At 45.4% G+C, this 16209-nt stretch overlaps 1 protein-coding gene across 3 annotated transcripts; it reads right to left on the bottom strand.

The window, feature by feature from the left end:
- Nucleotides 1–2712: 2712 nt before the first annotated feature.
- On the bottom strand, nt 2713–15701 carry LOC308577464 (vomeronasal type-2 receptor 26-like). Of its 3 annotated transcripts, none has more exons than XM_081177671.1 (6): nt 14993–15701; nt 13871–14162; nt 7319–8173; nt 6336–6554; nt 5643–5769; nt 2713–4386 (listed from the first exon to the last, which is right to left on the bottom strand). In XM_081177671.1, exons 1-6 carry the CDS (start codon nt 15205–15207, stop codon nt 3482–3484), a joined length of 2613 nt encoding a protein of 870 aa, XP_081033797.1. In that variant the 5' UTR covers nt 15208–15701; the 3' UTR covers nt 2713–3481. The 3 variants fall into 3 exon arrangements, with proteins under 3 accessions (XP_081033797.1, XP_081033798.1, XP_081033799.1); XM_081177672.1 differs by having other exon boundaries at nt 5643–5766; XM_081177673.1 differs by lacking the exon at nt 6336–6554.
- Between the last annotated feature and the right edge of the window lie 508 nt (nt 15702–16209).

The following is a 16209-nucleotide window of genomic DNA, read 5'->3' as shown; positions in this document are numbered from 1 at the left end:
CGCTTACTAGCGGGAAGGTAAACGGCGTTCCGTGTGCTGCGCTGGCTCGCCAGATGCAGCTTGTCACGCTGGCCACGTGACCCAGAAGTGTCTCTGGACAGCGCTGGCCCCCGGCCTCTTAAGTGAGATGGGCGCACAACCCTAGAGTCTGTCAAGACTGGCCCGTACGGGCAGGGGTACCTTTACCTTTACCTTTACCTTTACCCATGTACTATCAGAAACTAAAGGGGTGCCCTAGTTGCCAGGTGCGAAATATCTTGGCCTTCTTTCCAGCTCACCTGCCCCCACCATCCTTGCCACTTCTCAGGGCCTCCTGCATCGTTTCCTTTTGGACCTTGATCCTCCTCCTGCTTGCCTCTACCTGTCATGGGAAAGCCACTCTGTGCATGCTCAGAGGACCAAAGCTTAGGCTGGAGGATGGGAATAGAGTCCAGCTGGGTCCCTGCTGTGCCCTCTCCTCCATATTCCGTCCCATGTTGGCCGTCCTCCCGTCGGAAGTGTGTAGACAGGACTATTGACAGCTCCTTCTGGCCTCTTCTCCATCTCCCCGCCTGATATTTGCCATGTAAATAAGATGCACCAGGATGGAGATTTGGGACCTTCAAGCTGCACAGGGGCTACAGAGTTGAATGGGTGGGCTTAGCCAGAGGGTGTATGTTCCTATCTTTGCATATAAAGATATATATTCAGTCTGCTCTGGCTTCCAATGACCAAAGGACTCTGGTGTTGTGCCATTTGAGGGTAAACGCTCGGCATGAAATAAAGAGAATGTTGTACAAAAGCCAATGCTAATTCTGTGTTTGGAATGACAAATTCAGAAGGGAACGGATACATATCCCTGTGGCCAGAATGAGGACGTTGTGCAAAGCTGAGCAGGGTGGCTACAGGACCTGCTTAGCTTAATTGCCGTTGCTCAGGCAATTAATACCGAAGGTATTACAAAGCCAGATGCATAAGAACAAAAAAACGCACAGATTTTTTAAAAATCGTTTTTATTAAAGATTTTTTGGGGTTGCAAAAGTACATACATCGTCTCTGTTTTCAAATCACGAAGCCCCTTCTACGGATCTGTGAGGTTTTTACAAGCCCTCTACTCTCAGCAGCCAGGAGCATCATGGCAGAACATTAGAGTGATAACTTTTTGACTTTCTTTTTTTCTTCAAAAACAAAAAATGATTTCCTGTATCATAAAGGGATGAACATTTGCTTAGAAACACTGAAAAATTGACTAATTCTTCTCAGTTGTGAAAAATGGTCACCCCAAAATGAAAAATTGGAATCACTGTATATATAACCTTACTACTCATAAGTATGAACACTTAAAAACTTCAAGGAACTGTTTGCAACTTTTACAGCTGTCTGAAACTACCTAAAACTGTCTTGGAGAAGCCCGGGAAGTGGGAGCCATCCAGATCCCATCTGTGCGCACAACACGCAACCAAACTGATGTGGGAAATTTATGGTGCTTGAAGCAGAAACCAAGGCCTTGATTTATTCTAAGCAATAAGAGGGGATGTACAATGTATAACACTTTGTGCAAGTATTAGAAAATTAGCAAATTCAATTTCCTCCTGTATTGTACAAAAAATACATTATACAGTTACATATACGAAAAATGATTTGTGGATTTTGGGGTGACCTTTTTTCAAAAGATTTGGAAATGATGGTTCATTCCTTTGTTTTTAGGCAATAGTTTATCTAACTAAGCTTCAGGAACAGCAGGTTGTAAAAAAGTTATAACCCTACTGGAAACTAGAGGGATCGGTCTGGAATGAACATGGACCACTGGTACCAAACCGTATGGATAACAGCTGTACTACAAAAACTAACCAACAGACTGAAACTGACATGGGGACAAATAACAGGACGCCTTCACCCTGGGGTGGCTCCTCTTTCATACACACACAGCCCAACAAGATAATAACAAGAACCCAATGAGAGCATCCGAATCGATAGGGCTAAGTTGAGCCAACACACACATGCAAATAATACACTGCACAGTTATAATCATTTTTGGTACCCAGCATTCCATCAGGTAGAAATGTGCTCCCCTGAACTTTTTAACTTACTGCTCCTGCAAGCTGTCCTTAAAAGGGCCGCTCTAGAGGCAGCTCAAGCCACCTCTCAGAAACAGAAGAACTTCCCAGACCCCCCCCCCCCGCCGCCGTCGCAGGGCCTATATGGCCAAGGCCAGGACCACCTCTTGAGTTTGAAGAACCAGGTGCCTCCCACTACCCACCACCAGCCAGGAATTGCCCCAGAAGGGAGGCTCTGGGATGGAGGAGCATCTTCAGGTGACAGGGTCGACCCTTTAAGACTCTGAAGTCCCTTCCCACAGGGGTAGAGTCTGGGGGACTTAGTCTGGACCCAGAGGGATAAAAGGCCTCTGCTGGCTCCCAACCTCGCTTGCAGCAACTCTCTCACTGGGAACTCTCTCTGGTCTAGCAACCTCCAGCCTTTCTCTGTGGGATCTAGCACTGGAGCAGAATATATTATTCCTTTGGAGAAGGGGGCACAGCTAGGTTTTCAGAGACGGGCATCCTCCACTGCCCAGGGGACGAAGCGATGGGGAGAGAATTGTAGGGTTGGAAGGCCCCTCAAGAGTCATTCAGCCCAACCCCCAAAGCGTCCATGCCAGATGGCCCACCTCCGAGGAAGGGAGAAGACACAGCAACTTCAACACTTGAATAGAATGGCACAATTCTCTCTGGTTTTTCCACAGTTTTTATTGATTGAGAGAAAAAGGATATTCGGGGGAAATACAGAGAATTGCTTAGACTTTTGGAAAGTAACCAAACCTGCTCTCATTGCCAACTGCAGAATTTGACGGGAGAGTTTGTATTGATAACTAGGAAACTGTGATTCATTTTTGTGGGGATGATTAGGGAGGCAGGAGAGGATATATTATTTAATCATATCCTTCCTAACTTGTGCTAGCAAGTTCCATATTCTAGCAGAGTTCCAAACATCCCCCTTTTTAAATTACACAGTGGTTAGCCTGTTGCTGGCTTGTCGGAGCTTCACTACTTAAGATTCCTGGTGAGATCCCTTCTACTCCCTCTTAAAAAGAATAGACATGAGAATCTGATTAATGTTACTATAAAAGTAGTTTACTCAGATTCATTCAGGTTCACAGACCTATCCCTGAAGGCAGGCTTAGGTTACATAACAACTAGAACTATTCCATAAAGAAGTGAGTCCCAAGTGACTGTGACTAAGGAGTCACTTCTCCAAACACACAGCAACATACGCAATGGAGAACACACACTGATCAGAACATGAGGCCGTGGGCTCCTCCATGCTAGTACAACAGACAGCACCCTCTTCAAGTCTGTCCCAGCTCAGCAGGAAACAGGAAGTCTCCTGAGTGGGACAAAACATCCCCTAACATGTCCACTGTATGAATGTTGTACTTGACTGCTACAAGTTTTAAATCCTACAATTTTGTGAAAATTTAACTGGCATGGAAGATTGAAGTGGGTTACATTCCCGTTTTCCTCATTAGATGTTCTCTGCTGTTGAGGTTGGGCTTCAGAAGAATAATGTAGCATTTGGGGAGAAAGATGCAAGCCAGAAGACCAGCACCAGAGGCCAAGATGGAGAAGATCTCCACAGCCACCATGATCTTCCCTTTGGTGCTCAGGTAGGTTGGGACGAAGGAGACCCAAACGCTGCAAAAGACCAACATGCTGAAGGTGATAAACTTGGCTTCATTAAAACTATCAGGGAGCTTCCTAGCTAGGAAGGCCACCGTGAAGCTGACGAGGGCCAGGAAACCCAGGAAACTCAGGACATTATAAAACATGGTGATTGAACCTTCATTACATTCCACTACAATCTCTCCAGCTATGGAATGGAAGTCCAGGTTTGGAAATGGGGGAGAGGTTGCCAGCCAAACAACACAAATAGCAGTTTGGATGAGGGGGCAGATCAGAACAATAGAATTTGCTGGTTGTCTCACCAACAGTTTTCTTGCCATGTTTCCCGGCTTGGTGGCCATGAAAGCCAGGACCACCGTGATGGTCTTTGCCAGGACGGAAGAAATGGCAACAGAGAAGACGATGCCAAAAGTAGTTTGTCGGAGAAGACAAGTGACCTTCCTGGGTCGACCGATGAAGAGGAAGGAGCAGAGGAAGCAGAGCAGGAGGGAGACGAGGAGGACGTAGGTGAGGCTGCGGTTGTTGGCTTTGACGATTGGTGTGTCCCGTTGTTTGATGAAGGTCGCCAGCATGAGAAGTGTGATCAGAGAGAGGAAGAGGGCAAGGGAAGCTAAAAGAAGACCCCCAGTCTCTTGGTATGGAAGGAAGTTGATCTTCTTCAGCAGGCACTGGTCACCGTCCTGGTTTGGGCATTGGTCTTCAGGGCAGCTGGTACACTGAGTGGCATCTGGCATAAGGAAACACTATTGAAATATATCACATATGCCATTTGTGTTTTCAACCGTGGTTGCCGCTCTGTCAGGCATCAGGGAATTGGCTTCCTCCCCTCTTTGGCAGTAGATAAGCAGAACAAAGGAAAAGGAGTCTTCTTACCAGTTAGAAACTTTAATGATCACAGCGAGAGAACAAAGAATCCATTTCCTAGGGATGGAGGTGCTCCCAGTTAAGAATCCCACCCACTTCCTCCCTAGTCACCCCCATCACTCCCGCGTCTTGTAACCTGATCTCGTAACCACTGTGCTTTCTGTGCTGCCTCCTTTTCAGCTCTTCTTGACCTTGGGCTGCGCGGATGGATGCTTTCCAGAGACAGCGAATCTGTTAACTCTCTCTCTCCCAGTGCTTCTTCTAGTAGCTGTTCCCCATTCAGTATTTCCCAGCTTCTGCCTTCTGAACTATGTCCCTCTGCAAACCGCTGTTCCAAATCTATACTACTTCCCTGCTCCTGGGAAGATTCAGGATCCTGATCAGGAGCTGAGGGGGGAGGCTCCCACCATTTCTCTTTAGTGCAGCCCTCCTCAGCACGATCCCTGACACACTTGGGGGGGGGGGTTAGACAGTTCTGTTTTGGATCACAGGGTCAGATTAAAACCCCAATTAGCTGACTCTTTAACCACAGCTACGGAAACATATCTTGATGTGAAGTGCTTAATCTGAGCTCATCATCACCTTCAATAATAATAATAATAATAATAATAATAATAATAATAATAATAATAATAATTTGTATACCTCCCTATACCCGCAGGTCCTAGGGCGGTTCACAGGATAAAATCACAATATAAAAACACAAAATACATAATCAAAATAAAAACAAGAACAACCCAATACCCACCCACCCCATTTTAACACGCTTTTAAAATGTATATGTTTATGAAAACAGAGGCTATGAAAATATGGAACAGTTTCTCATAATTATCAGTGGTTTAGAACTTATTAAACTATTGATAACTATTCTGATGAATCCTAGAGTCATACTTTAGAGTTGGAAGGGACCCCAAGAGCCATCTAGTCGAGCCTCTGCAATGTAGGAATCTTTTGCCCAAAATCCACAACATCTTTGTGAACAGGTAAAATCATAAACCCAAATCCAAGTTGCAGGGGGTTTTTCCACTTCTCCTCATCCAGGATTTCTCTCTCTCTCCACAAGCCACGCTTCTCCTAACAACTTCTGCACCTCAATAGGGGTTTCTAGATTTGACATACCTGTCTGGTTAGAAAATGTCCCTTCTGGGCAAGAAATGCATTCATAGCAGCAAAGCGGCTTCTCCTCTGGGACTCTTCTGCTCTGCCCCGGAGGACATCTCTTCACACACCTGGCAAAGGGGATCTTCTGAAAGGGAAGAGCGAAATTGCTGAGTTTTGCTGCACAAGGTCAATGCTTGTCTTGCAGTGAAAAAGGACTTGGAGGGATTTATCTACTTGAGTGGTCCAAATCTCTTCCATACCTCTGCAGGTTATAGGGAACCACAAAAACTGAGGCTCACAGAATAAATGAATCATTTAGGGGGACATTGTGGACAAAGACCACTTTGCTTTGATTAAATAGATTTTAAGAAACCCAAAAAACTAAACAGGACTTGGAAGAGGTGAAGGGAGATTCCCTATTGATGGAGAGAGACAACCAGCTTGGGAGTGCCAGATCCATTTCAGAACTTTGCAGTTTCTTTAAATGTTGCAAAAATGAACTCAGATCAAGTTTGTCAAATGTAGTCCACATTTCAAGACTAAATGAGACTGTGGTTTGATCTGGTCTGGAGAACAGCACTCCCACAATGCAGTGTGCAGATGTGGGGCCCACTGATCCCACCATGAAAGAAAGGGCAGGTAGTGATGGCTGCGGAGAGATGGGAGCCAACTCTTGTGCTGCCTTGGCCTTATGCCCTCATTTTGCCCCACCTGGGAATCCCACACAATGGTGTCTGGGTTGATGCTGAAGGCCTCGCCTGGCGGAGCCCGAGGATCCAGACCTCCAACTTCCACAACAGCACAAGAGTCATTGGGGAAGAAGGCCCAGTGCAGGATATCAAAGCCAGCTGGTCTCCTGCCATGTTCAGAAAAGGAGACTTCGTCCCCAGCGCTGTTGTTAAACCGAGTCTTCCTCAAAGCGGCAAGAATCTGAAATGGAAGAGACACTCAGAAAACGGGGAGGGGGGGTTGTTGGTCTGGCTCCCTTGGATCCACTGGTTTCTGACCTTTTTGAGTCCACTGCTCCCTCAACCAGCCACATTATTTCTGCAGTTCCCTGGTAGAACTCCCTTACATAGAGGTTCTGTTACAGTAAGTTGGGATTTCCCCATTCCGGCACCATTTTTGGTGCTCATCTAAGTGGGAGCGCATGCATTGATGGCAACCCAAGCAGCTCCGCTGCTCTGCAGGGCCCCACATGGCAGCCCCAGCCTGCCTTTCCCAAAATTAGGGTGCGCATGGGTGGGTGGGTGGGGGACGAGGAGAGGGCAAAACCAGATGAAGATCAGAAGCAGCCATATTTTGTCCTTGTGGGGAAGGAAAGCAAGAAACACAGCACAGGGCACACGCCCCAATATGGTCCTTTCCTGCAACTTTCTCCCCGTCACCTTAAAGCTGGGTGACTATTAAGGAGGACAGTCTATATCAATATATCGCAATGCATAGCTGGTGATATATCACAAAGTTTAAAAGCAGCTCCACCCTTATTTCAGCCATTGTGATATATATATATATATCCCAAAGTTGAAAACTAAATCTCGTCCAGCCCTACTGAGGAGTTCTGAGGACCAGAAAGAGAACCCAGATGGGTCACATGCAGCCCTAGACCTGAGGTTCCCCATCTCTGTTGCAGCTTCTGCAACGTTCTTGCTGCTCCAACCAAGTCACCAAACTAGGCAGCGCGAGGACATTACCTGCCATGGCTGGAGTTTTGGAAGACGGTTGACACCTCCTATCACTGCACGGTTGGTTCCCGGTGAGCGCATGGTGTCATGCAATGCGTGGGCCACGGAATGAACGGCGTTGTAGATGCTGTAACTGTGGCCAGTCATGGTCACTGAGAACAAGAAGGCCGGCAGGTCCTCTAGTTTTTCCTCTCCTGTGCATTTTCTCTTGCTCCGTGAAGGTCTGAGGCCTGGTCCCAGAAACTCACAGTCAAACACAACTCTCCACCAGCGACAGAGAAAGGCATCTGCCTGTGGTTGGCATGGATGTAACTCTGAGAGAAACTGGGCGAATCCTGGCACTTCCTTTGAGTGGATTTGGAAGGAAAGGGCCCCATGGAAAGATTTCAGCCCCTTCCATTGCTTCTGGGACCCCTCAGAGACGAAATCCCACTGGGCTGTCAGGACCCAAACTTTCCTGGCTGAGATCTTGTTGAGCTTTTTCATGACAGACATGGGACCCAATAGGTTCCGCAAAGTGTTGGAGTCCAAAAAGACAATCACCACCTGGACGTCGCTCTTGAAAAGATCTGAAACGTGTTTCATCCATATTTTCCCATGCTGCAGAAAAGCCACCGTTTCTGGAATGACCCTTCTGGCAAACGCCACGCAGATATTGTTCTGGGTGAGGAGGGGTGTCAGAGTCTGGATGAAGTTTTCGCCACTGCTCTCCTCCGGAGCAAGGAGTCCAATCCAATTCCAGTGGAAGTACAGGAGTAACTGGACTAAACCCCTGTACTGGAGGACTTGGTTGGGGTCAATGCGGCAAAAAGACGAGGATACCATTTCATCTTCCTTGTCAGAGTTAAAGGAGCCATAACCCAGCTGAAAAGAGCAAGAAATGTGCTTTGAAAGTGACCTTTGAGACATAATGTGAACGTTCCGTGATGCCTTCTAGGCCCCTCAGTTCCTGCCACCCCGTCCTCCATCCCCAGAGGACAGGATCACACTTCAAAACGACCTTGACAGATTAGAAAACTGGGCCAAAACAAACAAGATGAATTTTAACAGGGAGAAATGTAAAGTATTGCACTTGGGCAAAAAAAATGAGAGGCACAAATACAAGATGGGGGACACCTGGCTTGAGAGCAGTACATGTGAAAAGGATCTAGGAGTCTTGGTTGACCACAAACTTGACATGAGCCAACAGTGTGACGCGGCAGCTAAAAAAGCCAATGCAATTCTGGGCCTCATCAATAGGAGTATAGCATCTAGATCAAGGGAAGTAATAGTGCCACTGTATTCTGCTCTAGTCAGACCTCACCTGGAGTACTGTGTCCAGTTCTGGGCACCACAGTTCAAGAAGGACACTGACAAACTGGAACGTGTCCAGAGGAGGGCAACCAAAATGGTCAAAGGCCTGGAAACGATGCCTTATGAGGAACGGCTAAGGGAGCTGGGCATGTTTAGCCTGGAGAAGAGGAAGTTAAGGGGTGATATGATAGCCATGTTCAAATATATAAAAGGATGTCACATAGAGGAGGGAGAAAGGTTGTTTTCTGCTGCTCCAGAGAAGCGGACACGGAGCAATGGATCCAAACTACAAGAAAGAAGATTCCACCTAAACATTAGGAAGAACTTCCTGACAGTAAGAGCTGTTTGACAGTGGAATTTGCTGCCAAGGAGTGTGGTGGAGTCTCCTCCTTTGGAGGTCTTTAAGCAGAGGCTTGACAACCATATGTCAGGAGTGCTCTGATGGTGTTTCCTGCTTGGCAGGGGGTTGGACTCGATGGCCCTTGTGGTCTCTTCCAACTCTATGATTCTATGATTCTATGAAAACTATACACACAAATTTTTATTACATTTTTTGAACATTTTCACCAGAAGCAGCACCTCCACAGTGTCTTTACTCAAACCTTTTCTACTGCATTCAATCTTTATCTATTACAAAAAGTTTCTTCTTCTCCTTCTTCTCCTTCTCCTTCTTCTCCACCTCCTCCTCCTCCTATTTCTTCTCCTTCTTCTTCTTCCTTCTTCTTCTTCTTCTTCTTCTTCTTCTTCTTCTTCTTCTTCTTCTTCTTCTTCTCCTCCTCCTCCTCCTCCTCCTCCTCCTCCTTCTTCTCCTCCTCCTCCTCCTCCTCCTCCTATTTCTTTTCCTTTTCCTTCTCATTCTTCTTCTTCCCCCATCTGACTGGGCAGCTTCCAACATATATAAAAACAGTAAACATTACAAGCATCCCTATTGCAATTATTTTGTCATTTCTGCTGCTTTTATCTCAAATGCTCCCCACAATTTCATTTGGCTGTAATATTTTTTTAAGTCATCCACGGAAGATCTATAAGAAGTTCATCATAAAAACAGGGCTTTCAAAGAGTTACTTGCAGTTTCCAATGAAGCCTGAGCAAAATGCCATCTTTAAAGTTCAGACTGTCTCCCAAAATTCACTTTCAGCACCGACTGAAGGTTGTCCTTTTGAGAATGCAGGACTCTGGATTCCCTGGACTTTGCATAATGCAATTATACCCCCCCCCCCAATATAATTTTTATTGAACATAATGCTTCAATATTTTTCACTCTGTCATTTCCCCCTCCTTCATGTGTCTAAAGTTTGAATGAAACTATTATCTGGGTCAACATGGTAGTTTAGGAAACTGCAACAGGTGAGTAAATTTTGTCAACTGTAGCCAAATTTGCTCTGGCAGCTAAAAGCTCTGTCCAAGATATATTAATGCTCTCTAATTTTAAAATCCCTTCATGGATCACAGCCTTGCCGTGGCGAAGGGGCTTGAAGAACTCAGAGAAGCTATGACCTATGCCGAGCAGGGCACCCAAGATGAACAGGTCATAGTGGAGAGTTTTGACCAAACGTGATCCACCTGGAGGAGGAACCGGCAAGCCACTCCAGTATCCCTGCCAAGAAAACTCCATGGACAAAGACAACAGGCATATAAAAGTTATGACGCTGGAAGATGAGCCCCTCAGGTCGGAAGGCGTCCAACATGCTACTGGGGAAGATCGGAGGACAAGTAGATCCAGAGCTGATGAAGCGGCTGGGCCAAAGCCAAAAGGCCGCTCAGTTGCAGATATGCCTGGAAGCGAAAGGAAAGTCCAATGCTGTAAAGAAAAATATTGCATAGGAACCTGGAATGTAAGAGCCATGAACCTGGGTAAGTTGGATGTGGTCAAAAATGAGATGGCAAGAATAAATATTGACATCCTGGGCATCAGTGAGCTAAAATGGACGGGAATGGGCGAATTCAGTTCGGATGACCGTCATATTTACTACTGTGGGCAAGAAACCCGCAAAAGAAATGGAGTGGCCCACATAGTCAACAAAAGAGTGGCGAAAGCTGTACTGGAATGCAATCTCAAAAATGATAGAATGATCTCGATACGAATCCAAGGCAGACCTTTTAACATCACAGTAATCCAAGTTTATGCACCAACTACTGGTGCTGAAGAAACTGAAATTGACCAATTCTATGAAGACTTACAACACCTTATTGAAGTGACACCAAAGAAGGATGTTCTTCTCATTATAGGGGATTGGAATGCTAAAGTAGGGAGTCAAGAGATAAAAGGAACAACTGGCAAGTTTGGCCTTGGAGATCAAAACGAAGCAGGGCAAAGGCTAATAGAGTTCTGTCAAGAGAACAAGCTGGTCATCACAAACACGCTTTTCCAACAACACAAAAGACGACTCTACATATGGACATCACCAGATGGGCAGCATCGAAATCAGATTGATTATATTCTCTGCAGCCAAAGATGGAGAAGCTCTATACAGTCAGCAAAAACAAGACCTGGAGCTGACTGTGGCTCAGATCATCAGCTTCTTATAGCAAAATTCAAGCTTAAACTGAAGAAAGTAGGAAAAACCACTGGGCCGGTAAGATACAATCTAAATCAAATCCCTTATGAATACACAGTGGAAGTGAGGAACAGGTTTAAGGATTTAGATTTGCTGGACAGAGTGCCTGAAGAACTATGGATGGAGGCTCGCAATATTATACAGGAGGCAGCAACAAAAACCATCCCAGTGAAAAGGAAATGCAAGAAAGCAAAATGGCTGTCCAATGAGGCCTTACAAATAGCGGGGGAAAGAAGGCAAACAAAATGTGAGGGAGATAGAGAAAGATACAGGAAATTGAATGCAGATTTCCAAAAAATAGCAAGGAGAGACAAGAAGGCCTTCTTAAACGAACAATGCAAAGAAATAGAGGAAAACAACAGAATGGGAAGAAGCAGAGATCTGTTCAAGAAAATTGGAGATATGAAAGGAACATTTTATTCAAAGATTACCATAATAAAGGACAAAAGTGGTAAGGACCTAACAGAAGCAGAAGACATCAAGAAGAGGTGGCAGGAATACACAGAGGAATTATACCAGAAAGATATGGATGTCTCGTACACCCCAAGTAGTGTGGTTGCTGACCTTGAGCCAGACATCCTGGAGAGTGAAGTCAAATGGGCCTTAGAAAGCACTGCAAATAACAAGGCCAGTGGAAGTGATGGTATTCCAGCTGAACTATTTAAAATTTTAAAAGATGATGCTGTTAAGGTGCTACACTCAATAGGCCAGCAAGTTTGGAAAACTCAGCAGTGGCCAGAGGATTGGAGAAGATCAGTCTACATCCCAACCCCAAAGAAGGGCAGTGCTAAAGAATGCTCCAACTATCGCACAATTGCACTCATTTCACACGCTAGCAAGGTTATGCTTAAAATTCTACAAGGAAAGCTCAAGCAGTATGTGGATCAAGAACTCCCAGAAGTGCAAGCTGGATTTCGATGGGGCAGAGGAACCAGAGACCAAATTGCAAACATGCGCTGGATTATGGAGAAAGCTAGATAGTTCCAGAAAGACATCTACTTCTGCTTCATTGACTATGCAAAAGCGTTTGACTGTGTTGACCACAGCAAACTATGGCAAGTTCTTAAAGAAATGGGAGTGCCTGATCACCTCATCTGTCTCCTGAGAAATCTCTATGTGGGACAAGAAGCTACAGTTAGAACTGGATATGGAACAACTGATTGGTTCCAAATTGGGAAAGGAGTACGACAAGACTGTATTTTGTCTCCCTGGTTATTTAACTTATATGCAGAATTCATCATGCGAAAGGCTGGGCTGGATGAATCCCAAACCGGAATTAAGATTGCTGGAACCTATCAGCAACCTAAGACATGCAGATGACACAACCTTGATGGCAGAAAGTGAGGAGGAATTAAAGAACCTTTTAATGAGGGTGAAAGAGGAGGGCGCAAAATATGGTCTGAAGCTCAACATCAAAAAAACTAAGATCATGGCCACTGGTCCTATCACCTCCTGGCAAATAGAAGGGGAAGAAATGGAGGCAGTGAGAGATTTTATTTTCTTGGGCTCCATGATCACTGCAGATGGTGACAGCAGCCACGAAATTAAAAGACGCCTGCTTCTTGGGAGGAAAGCAATGACAACCTAGACAGCATCTTAAAAAGTAGAGACATCAACTTGCCAACAAAGGTCTGTATAGTAAAAGCTATGGTTTTACCAGTAGTGATGTATGGAAGTGAGAGCTGGACCATAAAGAAGGCTGATTGCCGAAGAATTGATGCTTTTGAATTATGGTGCTGGAGGAGACTTTTGAGAGTCCCATGGACTGCAAGAAGATCAAACCTCTCCATTCTTAAGGAAATCAGCCCTGAGTGCTCACTGGAAGGACAGATCATGAAGCTGAGGCTCCAAGACTCCACCTCATGAGAAGAGAAGACTCCCTGGAAAAGACCCTGATGTTGGGAAAGATGGAGGGCACAAGGAGAAGGGGACGACAGAGGACGAGATGGTTGGATAGTGTCTTCGAAGCTACCAACCTGAGTCTGACCAAACTGCGGGAGGCAGTGGAAGACAGAAGTGCCTGGCGTGCTCTGGTCCAGGGGGTCACGTAGAGTCGGACACAACTAAACGACTAAACAACAAAATTTTAAAATTTTATGCTGTAAACTTTCTATGCTGTAAACTTTTATAGGGTATGTTGTGTGATTTCAGAGGAAGGCCTTGTAAAGGCCTTTGGCTATGCACAATAAATTGATGGGGGGAGAGTAAATTTTGGGGCAGGAGTTCTTCATTGTCTTTCTAAAAAGAACTCTTCCCTCAGACAGAGGTGGAATAATACCACTGGTAATATGCAATGGGATTATAATCAGGACATTCATTCATTGGGCTGGAGAAAGAAACTAAGGGATAAAAATGGATTAAAAATGAGATAAGAGGGAATGGGTAAGTGGGCATTAGGATCAATCGTACCATATCTGATCCTGATTCATTGTCAACAGCTTAATGAGGCGCTTGAAGGCAAAAGACCAAACTGATCACTAACCATCACAGTCATAGAATCGTGGAGTTGGAAGGGACCCCTGAGGATCATCCAGTCCAACCCTCTGCAAGGCAGGAATATGCAGCTGCCCCATGCAGGGATCAAACCTGCAGCCTTGGCGTTCCCAGCACCAGGCTCTAAACAGCTGAGCTATCCAGGCATTATAACAGAAGCAGTTTACAGAGAATGGGTTTTTGTATATTTATAGCTTCTGCAAGTGGCTCTCCTCACCTGCAGGATCTTGAAGGAGCCCAAGATGGATGCCATCTGTCTTGAAGTCGTGGCGTCTAGGCTTCCAATGACGGACAGCAGCTGGTCCCGACTGTCGCACTTGTAGTTAGGCACCATTTGTCTCCGCGTGGAAAGCAGAGACAGCGTGGCCTCCATGGTCTTGCTTGCAAAATTGCATTCTGTGTAGATACGGGAACCCAGAGTGACATTGGGGAGGAGAGTCCGGTCCTCATTGATCTCTTTGATAGCAAACTGCAAGGCCAGGATGTACTGGTAGTTTTTGGGGACAAGCCTGCGATGCGAGTAAAATGGTTATGGGTGGAACGATAGGAAAGTTGAGCCCTGTATCAGGAAGTTTTCAATGTTTGATGTTATATTATGTTTTGATATACAGTCATACCTTGGGTTGAAGTAGCTTCGGGATAAGTATTTGCGGGTTGCGCGCTACAGCGACCTGGAAGTGACGGAGCGCGTTACTTCCGGGTTTTGCTGCTCGCGCATGTGCAGATGGTCAAAATGACGTCATGCGCATGTGCAGAAGTGGCAAATCACGACCCACGCACACGTAGATGCGGGTTGCGTTCGCTTCTGGATGCGAATGGGGCTCTGGAACGGATCCCGTTCGCATCCAGAGGTACCACTGTATGTTGGAAGCCACCCAGAGTGGCTGTGGCATCCCAACTAGTTGGGCAGGGTATAAATATAATAATAATAATAATAATAATAATAATAATAATAATAATAATAATAATAATAATAATAATAATAATAATATATTGGAACCCCAGAAAATCATGGAAATGGGTTTAACTGGGAAGAGAGAGAAACATTTGAATCTCACAAAATTAACAGTGATGTTGAACAATAAGGAAGCAATTGAATGCAAAGCAGTGATTTCTTACTAAATGAAATGGTGACATTGAGAGGGAGAATATACAGCAAATTGCTGTAGAGATATTTTACTCCTTTCAACCTCCCCAGCAGATCCCACCCCACTCCTGCCCTAGCATAGGACGTCCCCAGATTGCACAAGAAAGATGAACAGCATTTCAGTTGGGGGGGGCGGGGGCAGGATAAGCAACCCAGTTTCCAACTCAGAGCCCTACCTGTCTGAATACTTACTTTAAATCAGGATGGTCCTGTCCTTTGGAATACTCTTTAAAGGATTGGTCTTTGACCACAGCCCTGAACAGGGGTAAATTCCCACCCACAATGAGATCTCCCTCCCTATGGAAGTGTTCGTAGAGTTGAAAGGGCTTCATGGATCGTGTCTCTGTCCCCTTCATCAAGCAGCTGCCTTGAGGCAGGAGCCAGGACAAAAGCAGCAACCGAATCATCCGCAGCTCAGAGAGATATTATATTCCCCTTGAAACAACAATTGCACCTTTGCAGAACCTGATTTGAAAACTACCAATTTCAGCTGGGGGTTTAGGTCAGAGAGATCAATAGTCAGGCATAAAATGGAGTAGCTCAACATGATCATTTTTCTTATTATCACAAGATGGTTTTGTCCTGTATTTTGCTTTATTATTGACTCGATCGTTGTAAGCCTCCAGAGGTTCAACAGGAATGACTGTTATTGCGATAATTTCAGGGAAGAGAAGATAATTCATGCTGTAAGTTCTTTTTGCACCATCTTAGGAAGAAATGATAAACATGTTTTCTGGAACCATGGAAATTCGCTATAGGCCATACCAGCCTGGATGGACCACTCTCCTGGCAAGCCTATCAAAACGATTCATTCAAATCAAAGGGACTAGAATCACAACTTTGCTTTCTAATGGAAAGGTCCATAGTTCAATATCTGAGTGCCCACTTTGCATGCAGAAGGTCTCAGTATTGCACTTGGGCAAAAAAAATGAGAGGCACAAATACAAGATGGGGGACACCTGGCTTGAGAGCAGTACATGTGAAAAGGATCTAGGAGTCTTGGTTGACCACAAACTTGACATGAGCCAACAGTGTGACGCGGCAGCTAAAAAAGCCAATGCAATTCTGGGCTGCATCAATAGGAGTATAGCATCTAGATCAAGGGAAGTAATAGTGCCACTGTATTCTGCTCTGGTCAGACCTCACCTGGAGTACTGTGTCCAGTTCTGGGCACCACAGTTCAAGAAGGACACTGACAAACTGGAACGTGTCCAGAGGAGGGCAACCAAAATGGTCAAAGGCCTGGAAACGATGCCTTATGAGGAACGGCTAAGGGAGCTGGGCATGTTTAGCCTGGAGAAGAGGAGGTTAAGGGGTGATATGATAGCCATGTTCAAATATATAAAAGGATGCCACATAGAGGAGGGAGAAAGGTTGTTTTCTGCTGCTCCAGAGAAGCGGACACGGAG

The sequence above is a fragment of the Podarcis bocagei genome, assembly GCF_964188305.1.
Source record: "Podarcis bocagei genome assembly, chromosome: 18".
Classification (NCBI taxonomy): domain Eukaryota; kingdom Metazoa; phylum Chordata; class Lepidosauria; order Squamata; family Lacertidae; genus Podarcis; species Podarcis bocagei.
Note: the sequence above shows the minus strand (reverse complement) of the source record. Positions and strands in the feature narration are given on the sequence as shown.

Bases quoted from the DNA above. Each gene is read 5' to 3' on its own strand.
- LOC308577464 (XM_081177671.1), bottom strand. From the start codon at position 15,207: ATGATTCGGTTGCTGCTTTTGTCCTGGCTCCTGCCTCAAGGCAGCTGC. The intron at 14,163-14,992 runs GTAAGTATTCAG...CTCGCATCGCAG, and splicing joins CAGGACCATCCTGATTTAAA to GCTTGTCCCCAAAAACTACC. The intron at 8,174-13,870 runs GTGAGGAGAGCC...TGCTCTTTTCAG, and splicing joins GCTCCTTCAAGATCCTGCAG to CTGGGTTATGGCTCCTTTAA.